Here is a 13,344-nt window from a genome sequence, read left to right as displayed (position 1 = left end):
CATGAGATGAGGGTAACCGGAAGACTCGCCCCAAAACACGTTCGCCCCCCATTTCTTTCGCGGACCAGCGGTTCTTGTATTCTTGTATTTGTTTTACTGAGGATAAGGTTAGAAATAAGTTAAGGGTTAGGCTTTGTTTTACTGAGGTTACGTTTAGGAATACGTTTAGGTTTAGGCATAGATCTTTAAAAATATATATATATATTATTATTTTTATCCCACGATTGTGTGACCCTTTTTTTCACCCGGTGCCAATTTTCTAAGTAATCCTGGGCGCTACACTCCCCCCCACCAGCCTATGGAGCCCAGGGCCGAGCTCATGCCTCCTTCAATGCATGAGAGCCAACTGACCTTCTTGTCACCCGCAGGGCCGGCCGCTGCTATAAGCAATATAAGCGGTCGCTTAGGGCCACAACCACTAGGGGGGCCAAAAAATAATAATTGTAATTATGACATGTATCTCCTATCCAACAACTAGCGTTATTATTTTAGTATGCAATAAAAAATGACATAATGATTTTATAATGGGGGTGTTTGGGGGGGGGGCCACCCCAAAAAATCTTGCTTAGGGCCACGAAAATCCTAGGGCCGACCCTGGTCACCCGACAGGGGGAGTTTCCCCGGTAAGACGTAGCGTGTGGATGGAAGGAACACGTTATTCCAACCAGTTCCCTTCCCCTGCATCAGGCTTGGGGGAGGCGGTATAGCGACCAGGATTACTACATGTTTTTGTGAGGGTATTAATTACCCCAGGAGACACGGGGAGAACATGCAAACTCCACACAGAGTTAAGGTCGTAACACACGGCAAGCGGTTCACGCGGGCGGTACCGCTCGGATCAGCGGTGATCACGCCGCGATCATTGTTGTTTTTTTCCTCCTGCGCGGTGCGGTGAAAAGAAAATCCCACCACAATCCAGCCCTTGCCACCCGCGCGAGCGTGCACAAACGAGCACGCGCGAGAGAATTTCACGGGCCGCGCCCGCCTGCCTCACCGCCCCTCAACTTCTCCGCGCGTCCCAAATAATCTCCCGCCTCTCATTGAAAATGAATTACATAGGCGCGTTGGCCGCTTGCCGTGTGAAAGGACCTTTAGGCCTTTCGCCAACCCCACCTAGGGTATGGGCACTGATGACGCGGAGGAGAAGACACGCCCACAGCGTCCCCAGCGGGCATCGAACTCAGGACCTTCTAGATCCTTTTTTTAAAGATTTATTTTTGGGCTTTTGTGCCTTTATTGACAGGACAGTAGGCTGACAGGAAATGTGGAGAGAGAGAAGGGTTAATGATTTTTTTTAATGTTAATGAATTTATTTATATAGCGCTGGCTGCCATACAGGTCGCTCCAATGAACTGCATCGGCCAATAAGGTATCTAGGTTTCTATATCTATGGTCGGGATCGGGACTCAAGCCCGCGACACGCTGTCAGGCTTCACTGAGCCTAGGTCCAGGATACGCCAGCGGTCCAGGTCAGGTTTAGGAATAGTTTTAATGAGGTTACGTTTAGGAATAAGGTTAGGTTTAGGCATAGTTTTACTGAGGTTAAGTTTGGGAATAAGGTTAGGTTCAGGCATAGTTTTACTGAGGTTACATTTAGGAATAAGGTTAGGTTTAGCCTTAGGCATAGTTTTACTGAGGTTACGTTTAGCCAGGAATAAGGCTAGGTTTAGTCATAGTTTACTGAGGTTAGGTTACGTTTAGGAATACCAGGTTAATATACCGCCGGATTTGCTCCAGGGCGACTGTGTTTTGGGGCGAGCGTTTTGGTATTTGGTATTCAAAATTCAAATGTTGAAGAAAATTAGAAATTTTTTGAATATTTCAAAACATTTTAACGACACAAATCTGGTAGGGGCTCCCTGGCATAAAATAAATTCAGATGGGGGGGGGGGGGAGTGCGCAAACAAATACATATATTAATTTGGGGGTTCTTGACTCGAAAATGTTTGAGAACCACTGGTTTAAACAACATTAGGAAGGAAGCCCAAATAAGCAACAACTACACTTTAGAAACAAGCCCCCAAAAAAACATTAGACATATTTAACAAGCAACTTTGCAGAAAAAGAAGCCCAAAGTCACTTATAATAAGCGGACATGGCAACGTTGCTTTCCTGTCGTTCACATCAACTACACCAAGCAGCCGATGATGGCACTGTAAACAAAACTACCGTGTGTGTCTTTTTACACACTTTAACGTATAGAACTATATAGTATAGTTCTATACTTATCATATTATGATAGAACTATGTTCATATACGTGCTTGTTACTGTTTTCTCAGTGCTTTTTTTAGGGCGGCTGCAGTGGTGATGTAGTCAGTCTCACTTGTTGCAAGATAAGCTTTGCGTCACAACTTCCTCTTTTACGACACAAAAAATCTGACGCACCCACTCTCTTCTTCCACTTGCCATGTTGGGTATTGGACTCTACTGCGATAGACAAAACACATATGTATTCTCTGTCAGTGGTGGAAAAAGTACTCAAATGTTTTACTTGAGTAAAAGTATCATACTGCAATGTAGAAATACATTACTGTTACTTACTGTTATAAGTAAAAGTCCGGAATTCAAAATGTACTTGAGTAAAAGTACAAAAGTATTGGTATCAAAATATACTTAAAGTGGCCAAAGTAAAAGTACTCATTATGCTGAAGGTCCCATTTCACAAGTTTTCAAATGTATAAAATGTATACAAATCAGAGCAGCAAAGCAGAAAAACAGATCTACAAGCTCACAATGCATCACAATGTGATGCATTGTGAGCTTGTAGATCGGCTATTTTCAAATGGCCGAAATGTATATAGGGCTGAAGTAGTTAATGTATGTTTTATGATAATAATCAAAAACCATAAAGTAACTACTAAAGTTTTCAAATAATTGTAGAGGAGTAAAAGTACAATATTTGCCTCTGAGATGTAATGGATTAGAAGTAAAAGTACAGAAAATTGGAAATACTCAAGTAAAGTAAAACATACCTCAAAATTGTACAGTGAGTACATGTACTTACTACTTAGTTACTTTACACCATTGTTCTCTGTGAGATATTAGCTACAGTAGCCTACGTGTGTGATATTATGCTATTACGTGTTTTATATTAATTAAGTGACCACATTTTAATCAGAGGTAAAAATCTAGCCATTAATGTAACAATAATGGCTAGATGTGTTCAAACCACCTCTCTGCAAATAACTACTGCCCCCTGTTAAACATAAAACCATGGTACATTATTTTTGCTTAAAGGACCACTTCACCCATTTTCAACCTGTCTTCATTGGTCCTCACTATTACATTGCACCATTTCTGTGCAATCAGCAGAGGAAGGCTGTGGACAGTTCAGAAACCTCATCCCACCCATCATTGGTTTGGTCATTTCAAAAAAGATTTCTATCCTTTTTTAAATTAAACAGTGACTTCTATTTCAGCATGCAACTTTACAAGAGAAAAGCTTGGAATACTCATCGATTAGGTCATTGGTACAGTAGGCTGATGGCAGGTTTCTGAACTGTCCATAGTCCATTTCACATTTTTAAAACCTAAATCGGTTTCCTATTAAGTTTTTCTGTTGATTTGTATTCATATGGTGTCCTAGCTAGAACAATTTTGGCTTGGTTGCCCCAAAGGATGCCATTTGGGCAATTTGCATAATCCAAGATGCATGGCCACTGAACGCCATGGCGAAAATGTAACTTTTGACTCGCTTATCCTAGACCTAGATTAGAATGATGTGTAATACCTCTTGTGTGTGTGTGTGTGTGTGTGTAGAAATTAATTTCTGATGTTATATTTTAAATGGCAGGCCAATCTCACCTCTCAGTCTCATCATGTGGCATTTGGCAGTGATGTTTCTATCTGTTAAATACTAAACAACTTTTTTGTTGTTGATTTGCATTCATATGGGGACCTAGAACAATTGAACTGAACAGCTACTGAACGCCATGGAGAAATCTTTACTTACAGTATGTCTCCCATCCTATCAGCCGAGTGGATGGGAGACCTGACGAGGTGGACGAGCTTGGTGGCCTGCCCCTTTGAGCCATCAACATGTAGACATGAAGCATACTGCACAATGGCCAGTAAGGAAGAAATACTTCATCATGTTAGAGAAGGTGACAAGTTAATGTCACTTTATTTCTCTGCACATTCAAACCGGTGTATGAGAAGTGCAGGAAGAATTAAGTTGTCTACCCACTGTCAGCCAGTAGGATGGAGATGAGCAGTGTCCAGGTAGCCTACTGTTATGTGTTCAACTGTCTTCAGACCAATTGGCAGAAACAATTTCTAGAGTGCTGCTGAGTGAAGGGCTCTCATGACTTTCACTCAGGATACCATTTGAGTCGCCTGGCAGCTGCAACCACATGCATTTCCAGTGCTGATCCCTGCATCAATTTTACGATGCACCTGAGGAATGACTGTATGATATAATAATATTAACTAGTTCCAACATACCTGCTTGGTTACATGTAAATGGTGAAGTGAATCCATATTATTCCCTTGTCAATGAGTGATCATATCTGCTGTCTGCTTGGATGAGAACGTGTGAGGTAGACAAACTATTTAACCTTGACTATTTAACCTTGACCAATGAGACACAGCGTGAGTGGACATAAATTGTGCCATCTTATAATGAGTTAAGAAACAAGCAGGTGCTCTTCCTATGCCTTTTTGATAGGCAGTGGGTGCTCAGCTACAGATACAACTAATTAAAACAATTATAGATCATGCAAGACAGGCTCAGATGCACATTCTTCTTTTATTGAGCATGTTTATAATGAGTATTAGTGAGGACCAACTAACTACAAACTATAATTCAGTCTCATTGATCACAACCAGCAATCAAAATTCAGGCCTCATTCACCAAGCTCATTTACGCCCACATTTTGCACTTAGTGGCATTTACGCAAATTCCCTTGTTACGAGTCTGATTCATCAATCTTTTTTTGTCCGTGAATTCTGACGGACACCTAGTCTTTCTCACGTCTGCTCGGCGGCAGACGTAGGCCTACATGGGACCAAAGCTTGCGTATTTTGAATGATTGATTGAATACTTAATTAACAGTTTGCAAATGGTACAGAGGTACGATTATACAATGATGCTAAAAGGTCAACACAAAAAGCCCTAAGGGCTTGTTTCCATTATGGTCCTGTGTATTCAATTCATCGCGTATGTCATTAGATGAACAAAAAACAAAACCACAACAACGCGATACAATTTCACAGTGTGGGTGGGCGATGTGGAATAACCATTATCTCTTTACAGGTTGACTGGAAGCATTAAATTTAGTATGGTTGTGGTGATCACAGAATGGGGGTGTGGGTGAGTATCAAACAATTAGCCATTCTCGTTACTGCGCGAGATGTGAAATAGAAAAACATGCACTGGTCTGATGTATAGTATATAATGTTAACCCATTCGATCCGGGAACGCATCTGTGTCATCAACATTTGTGGAAATATTTAATCCAATTTTTGAAACACTATTTTTGATTCAAATCTTTGCTCTTTACTAAAATTTTCTTCATTGGATTGCTGAAACGGCACAAATATCGGGCGATATCTTGGAACATCGACATGAGTGATCCTGAAAAGGTGGTGAGATTGACAGAAAGAATGGGACACCAGAATATGACAAGCTTTTCAGAGTGAAACCTCTTTTGGACACCTTCAAAGATGCTTGCAAAGCACATTACCACCCCAGGAAGAACCTTGCAGTTGACGAGAGGATGGTGGGCCAATCAAGGGCAAGGCCCACACTGTAATGACACAGTACATGAAAGATAAGCCAACCAAGATGTCTACACCTTGGACTTTAATGTGTACCCTGGAAAGTCACAGTTTGCTTCAGGTGTTGGACCTGCATATGATTCTGTCTGTGTTTAATTTTTACACCAGTGCAAAACTCTTCCAAGGATCTGCTTAGGCTGAATGTTGGCGGTGGAGCATGTGGCACATACAGAGACAATTAGAAAATAATGCCCCCACACAACCTCAAATGCTCTGTCGACAAAGGACCCTAGAAGCTCCATTCGGTGGATCCGTGATGGCCCACTGGTTTTTGTGAAATGGGTGGACACAACAGAGGTCTCTGTCTGCTCTACAATCCATCTAGCATACTCTGGAGAAACTGTGGAAAGGGGAGTGAGAACTCAGGATGGAGGCTGGACCAAGAAACACATTCCATGCCCAACACCTGCCTTTGAAATTCTCTCTCTCTCTCTCTGATTGAGGTTATTAGCAGGACAAGCATTATTACACAAGAATACCAGGCAGACCGAAAAACAGGAAATAATGGCTTTGACTTCAGAGGGTTAAGAACAGTAAACACATGTCAGTCTATTAAATAACCAATGAAACATTTCACTGTTACTCCAAGCTTAGCACTCACACACAGCCAAGGAGGAAACCAGAGGAAACTCAAATGCTCCACATCACAAGTGTCACATTCTTGGGAATTCTTGAAGAGCAATGTTCTCCTGCCGATGGAGTAACATTCCTTTATTGCGATGCTGGGGTTGGTAGTACAGCACAGTGTCACTTGTAGTTGTGGCACTGGCCAGGAGTTTAATAATTACATCTACTGAACAGACAGGAAGACCAAGGCACTATCTGAAACCATCTACTGAACAGACAGGAAGACCAAGGCACTATCTGAAACCATCTACTGAACAGACAGGAAGACCAAGGCACTATCTGAAACCTTAAAGAGTGATGTGGCAGTGTGGGGATCTCACCTAGGGAACTCTCAGACTGAGAACCAGTACCAGTGAGACCGAGAGTCTCAGTCTCACTGGTACTGTAATGTGGAGTAGCCTTCTGTTCTCATAGGCTTTAAATAAATCACTCTGCTGCAGTATTAGCATGTGGTCAGACCTTGTGGTGGTGAAATGCTATGTACTATCCACAACTGAATGCAGGACTGCTGTTTTACAGCTCCTGGGTATGAAGAAGCCCACGAGCTTCACTGGAAAGGCTACTGGCCAAGATTATTAATAACGTCAAATGAGTGCCATTTATATTCATCCACACAAAGTTGGATATAATGAATACTGTATATATATAGCCTATATATATATATACACACCTGTGTGTGTGTGTGTGTGTGTGTGTGTGTGTGTGTGTGTGTGTGTGTGTGTGTGTGTGTGTGTGTGTGTGTGTGTATATATATATATATATATAGTACCAGTGCCACCACTTGTCCAACTGCTCCTTAACACAAATGTCTTATCAGCCAATCACAAGGCAGCCACTCAATGCATCAGAATGGGGAAAAACTTGATTTAAGTGACTTTGAATGTGCCATCGTTGGTGATGCCAAACAAACTTGTCTGATTATTTCAGAAGCTGCTGATCTACTGGGATTTCTAGGCACAATAATCTCTACAGTTTACAGAGAATACATCAGATTAGGCAATGTTTTTCCAATCTTCTATTGTCCAATTTTGGTGAGCCTGTGTGAATTGCAGCCTCAGCGGAGGTAGTTATAGTGTTACCACAGCTTGGTTAAAATAACGTTTTTAATCATTAAATGAAGTTCCGGATTGCAGATTTAACTAAAGTGAGCCAGAAAGAGAGCTCCCATAAAACATCTATAAAAAGTATTAAACAATAGAATTTCACTGTCCCCCTCCACAAAACTTGGTTATCTGATTCATTGTCATTTTATTTACAGTATTTGTATCTTCTGCTTACACATGCTCACAAAATCAAGAATAACATTGTGTGGATCGTAAAACCACATGCTCTTAAATTATTCACAACCACCAAGTAAATGCCTAAGGTCAGGTGTGGACATAAAAAATGAGTAAAATCAATATAGCGACACGCTATTCTTCCTTCAAGTGTGTCCATTCCATTCCACATGTGGCAGCTTGATGATTTTGACAGACAGACCTGCAGGTGCGTTTGCTGAATGTTATCTAACATTTTGTGCTTCCAGTCTGGCCAGCTGTGATTTACTGTTTGACATGTTGAATTCAATATCCATTCCAATTATAGCACTGCTAGTACACTTTTCACTGTCCAGGTTTCTTGCCAAAGTTACTGACCAGTTGGGATAGACCTGTCCCCATCTGTGCAAGAAACTGTGTTCTCCTGTTTGCTGGTGTGTTGTCGTAGGGTCTGCATGCTGTAAACCCAGGCTCTGTCCACACCATGGCCCTCAGTCCTGCAAGGTGTCCAATCGCGGAAGGGGAAACGACCAGCAACCACTTGCGCATCATCAGGTAGCTCAGCCAGCAACTTCTCTTGTAGTAATGATAGCTAGGATACAAACACGGAAAGAGCCATTTCACCCACTATGTGTTATTTCAATCTATCTCTACCGTTGCAATTTGATTCCCTTAAGGCAAGAAAACACAACGCCAAGATCACGGATATGAGATGCCCTTTACTCAAGTGGTATATTTCACCCTCCAAAACATATCCAGAGCTAGTAAGAAAAAACCATAACATACTGTAGTTCAAAATTGGCCTCTTTAATTTATGCTACTCACCACACTGGGAGCCAAAAACACTGTAACGTTCTTACAGTCCCTTAAGCTGATCTGTAATGAAATACAAGACAAGATGTGATTTGTCCTAATACTAAACATTAGAATTACACAATTATAATCAGTTTACAAAAACAACTAAGTTATTTTAACCACTTTCAACAGGCTAGCATGTCTCTTTAGGTGGAATAGATCTACAACCTTGAGAGTTTGTAGATCAGCTATTTTAGTTGTGCAACGCTGTCACATGACAAAGTATAAAATAGGGCTTAAATGTAATATTTGTTTCTGCAGAAATGGAAACAATAGTAGGCAAAGATTCTTTCAATGGAGTACTGTATGTGTAAAAACTAGTTAAATTGATGTCAAACCTTCCAGAGATCTTCTCGTCGATACGACACCTTTTCGTGGTGCCCTGCTCTCCATGCGTGGAAGCGAGCCAGCCGTAAGAGCCAGGGGTTGAGCTCATAGCCAATAGCAGGACTAAAGCCCTGGCGATGAGCTTCCAGAACCTTATAATGAACACAAATAGAGTTCAACATTGTCATTTCCTGACATGGTTTGTAATAATGCCAGCTGAGATCAAAACAGAGAAACAACTCATTGACGCAAGATGGGTGCATTAATTTACAACATGACAGAATCAATATTGTAATAGATTAATACATTTTTTAAAATTATAATTATAATATTATTTACTGAATGATACAGTACACTTTATTAACTGCCAAATAAGCCATTTCAAACTAGCATGGTCAGCCATTACTTTTACAGGTTATTGTGTGTAGGCTTCTGAACTACACTGGCTTCTTAAAGCTAGACATTTTTATTCATTTAGTGTAGCCTTAATACCACATTTTCAGCCCTAAATCTGTTTCCTTCAGTTTCATTGCATCACTGAGCTGATCTCCAACCACTTCGATGGTTACACTTTGTATCCTTCCAGGGAAACACAATGGAGCATGTGAAAGCAACCCAAACATCCAGTTAATACTTACGATGCGGCCATCACCTGAGCCCAAATCCACAAATTTTCCCTGTCGGCCTCTCAGCAGTGTCATTACATTCTGCACTTGGACCTTGCTGGCAGCAATATATGGGACCTGGAATAACATTTTAATTTGGCAACATAAGGCAAACATGCAAACACCAAACAAAATCAACTGTTTCAAAAAATGTTGCAGCTTTGAAAAAATGCAAGATTTTATTGAAAATCGATCGGCTGTTTTCAAATAGTTGATGGGGTGAAAGTGTTTAACATGATTTTGATGCTATATTAACTCATTTTGCTGGGGACGCCCTGGACCCCCCCTCAAAGACCCCTGGGGTTCCGCGGACTCCACATTGATAATCACTGCCATAGTGTACCTGTACCAGATACCATTCCATAGCGTACCTGTAGCCTCAAGGGAACCCTTCGGAAACCTGGTTGGAGGATTCCCGCCCACACAGCATAGATACCGAGCCCAGTGCCAACAGATATCTGGGCAATACCCCAAACTCCAAGAGGTCGATCCTTGAACTCTGAAATAAGCTCATCTGTGAGGCCATCTTCCATTCCTACCTACAATAAATTAATAATTACATTTATAAATAAATTACATCCATAATCCAAAAGTGACTGATTTGTGTATTGAGGAAAATATGTTGGCCCATAAAATCTTTAATTCTTTCCATACTGGCTGAGCCATCAGGCATCCTGCCTAGCTATAGAATGGCTGTGATATTACATACATTTCATGTATTCCAAATGTACAGCCATAGATCGGTCCTAGCAGACTGATCTTATTCTTGGCGGCATTAAACAATTGCGTGCTGCGTGTGAACTCACCCAATAATTAATTCCTAAGACTTGGGGTCAGATATTGTCCTCTGGTTTCATATCCATTTGAAAGTGCTGGTGTTTGGACCGTGAAACATCTCCACTTTTCCACGAGCTGCACACGGACAACATTCTCTTCCCCGTACGGTGCCCAAAATGATTGCTGGAATGAAAACTTCCTTTGGGGAACACATAGGTACAGTATGGGCCACACAATTGACATGTGTGATTAATTACCCCACACCAATCGCCTGCCAATTGTGTGCCCCATACATTTGTGCTTCAAAAACAGACGGTTCCCAAATGAAGTTTTCATATGTTCAGTCCAGCAGTCATTTCGTGCCCCGGCCCCGTTGCGGGCAGCGAATGTTGTCCGTGTGCAGCTCGTGGGAAAAGTAGAGATATTTTACCAAACACACATTTTCTGGCAGAACTTTCAAATAGATAAACTAGAGGACAGTATCTAACTCCAAGTCCCAGCAATTCATTGAGTGAGTACACACACAACGCGACAACTTTAAAGGATTCTTTTAACCTGGCGGGGACAGGACCGATCTATGGCTGTGTATTTGGAATACATGAAATGTATGTAATATCACAGCCATTCTAGCCAGCCATCCATGACATTTTACAATTCACATGGATATTGTGGAACAGGAATATATCTTTTCCAATCACAATGAAAATGACTTAACCTTTAACTAATATTTAGTGTGGTATATATTCAAGGAATAACTGTGAATCATAGGGCTTTAACAACCAACCAGTGACCATGAGTTACATCAATTGGCCCATAGACTGTAGCCTAGCCAATTTCCATTGATTATTTTGTTCCTATAACTACATTTTGACATGCATTGGTCAGTGAATTATCTTGTATTTGGGGGAGGGATTAAGATTCTCTTAATCTTTGCTAGGGAACAGCTTGGGTCCAAGTTCCACAACTACTGATGTTTTGTTATTGTGAAAAGGCTCAGTTCAATGGCAGTCACGTGCTCTCTCTGCTGGACCATAGAGTTATATAATATATCGAGTGCTGGACCCTTCACAGTAATAATGCATCCAACTTCAGACAATTTAAAGTACATCATGACCTTGCCATAGAGTTAAAAATAAGGGACCTTGCAGGCAGCAGAAATGCGACAATTTCAGTCCTCAAGAATACATTCAGATACCACAGCAACACACAACACGCAGACAATAACACGATATACCACAAATAATACCATAAATATGACAAATTGTCTCACTCACTGAACTACTTACTATGTCTCACTAACCTGGTAACGGGTAACGGACACAGACAAGTCGGAACCTGTCCAAGCGCACTGGTCCGTTAGGATATATGTAACGTGTAAAAACACGAACCTGGCCGTTTTGGTTCCGCTTGTTTAGCACGCGCGCAAGTATGACCAAATGATGAGTGACCGTCGAGCATGTTTAATGAGCTTTATTATGCTCATCGTTGGTTCTCTTCATTAATTATTTATATTGTCATGCCAGTTCACTGTTTGACATAATATATTGACATAAATCAATTACAATAAATCTATTTATGTTTTAATTCATGTTAAAGGCGAATGGTTATGTATACATTCTATTTACAATTACAATAATTGTATTGTCAGTTAGTGGTGCTTTTTTTTTGATAAAAGGTCTATTTTAATAAGTAAATAATAATATTTTTGGGCACTGTACTAATTAGATTAAACTATTCCTCACCAGCGGCAGATGCAACCGAGCAAGTCAACGTGTTCATTGGGAACAGTTTATGGGCTCAGTGTCTTGCTCAAGTACACTTTGACACAAAGCCATGGAGGAGCTGTAGTTATATTATACCTCTATGAGCTGTAGCCATAGAGGTATATAAGGCTGTAGCCTACTAATCTCTCAAGAACAGATTCTGCTCTGCGTTGGATAGTACAAACAGCAGAGGGCGCTGTTTTTCATTCTCACTTGGCACTGGGTTCCCAGATTGGTAGCCTACAGACTGATAGAACTATACAGATGGAGAGAACATCTGCAGAAGCCAAGCCTGTTGCACCCATTAACCCGTTTAGACCTGAGGCCGATTCTACAAATGTCTTCTAAATCATAACAGTTTTTTTTTTTTTTAAACGTATGTTGCTATAATGTCAGTGGACCCCCTAAAGGATATGTATTTGGCCACGGACCCCCCCCTCCCCCGATCTCAAAATATGTTGTTCCAGCGGGACCCCCAGAAGCAAGGTCTTGCAGTGGTCTTATGGGTGAAAAGGACCCTTAGCCCCCTCAGGAAGAACAATGCTGTCCCTTCCTGAACAGTGTCGAGTCCAGTTTAATGTGTACTCCCAGGTACTTGCAAGTGTCCCTCACCTCCACCTCATCCCCCTGGATGGAGTGGGCAGTGCACCATCTCCGTTAGCCCCTACGGAACCTCTCCCTCCGCTAAGTAGCTCCGAGATACTTAGCGGAGGGAGAAGTTCCGTAGGGGCTACATCTCCGTGGTCTTTCCCATGTCGAACTGGATGTGATTGCCGTCACACACACCACCCTATGAAGCGCTGCAATCCAAAGATTTATTGAGAACAGTCATTGAACTCAGGGGCGGCAGTGGTTCAGGGGTAGAGTAGTGTGGCCACATGAAGAACTGTGAGGTTCCCAGTTCGATCCCGGGCTCCCCCAGAGTTAGTGTTTAAAACCCTCGTAGGGTCCTCGGGTCCTTTTAACCCGGTTTAACATTTTCAACATGAATTAAAAGTATGTAAACAAAAATTGTTCTCTATGAAACTTCTTCTATTTGCCTTATTTACTGTACTAAACATTTCATGAAAATGAAAATTTTCACCCAGGGCCTTCGGGTCAAAGTGACCCGAAGGCCCTGGGTGTGACTAAAACACGAAGACCCTACGAGGGTTAAGTGTCCTTGAGCAAGACGCTGAACCCCTAATTGCTCCCGATGAGCAGGTTGGTGCCTTGCATGGTTTCCTCCGCCGTCGGTGTGAGAATGTAATGCACAAACTATGAAAAACGCTATATAAATGCACCATTTACCATCT

General features: G+C 41.6%; 1 protein-coding gene across 2 annotated transcripts; it reads right to left on the bottom strand.

The window, feature by feature from the left end:
* Positions 1–7,415: 7,415 nt before the first annotated feature.
* On the bottom strand, positions 7,416–11,628 carry antkmt (adenine nucleotide translocase lysine methyltransferase). Of its 2 annotated transcripts, none has more exons than XM_080446295.1 (6): positions 11,573–11,628; positions 9,881–10,048; positions 9,483–9,587; positions 8,856–8,996; positions 8,488–8,538; positions 7,416–8,254 (listed from the first exon to the last, which is right to left on the bottom strand). In XM_080446295.1, exons 2-6 carry the CDS (start codon positions 10,040–10,042, stop codon positions 8,033–8,035), a joined length of 681 nt encoding a protein of 226 aa, XP_080302421.1. In that variant the 5' UTR covers positions 10,043–10,048; positions 11,573–11,628; the 3' UTR covers positions 7,416–8,032. The 2 variants fall into 2 exon arrangements, with proteins under 2 accessions (XP_080302421.1, XP_080302422.1); XM_080446296.1 differs by having other exon boundaries at positions 11,587–11,622.
* Between the last annotated feature and the right edge of the window lie 1,716 nt (positions 11,629–13,344).

This window comes from Gymnoscopelus braueri, assembly GCF_963280865.1.
Source record: "Gymnoscopelus braueri genome assembly, chromosome: 13".
In the NCBI taxonomy this organism is placed as follows: Eukaryota; Metazoa; Chordata; class Actinopteri; order Myctophiformes; family Myctophidae; genus Gymnoscopelus; species Gymnoscopelus braueri.
This window is presented reverse-complemented; position numbering and strand designations above follow the sequence as displayed.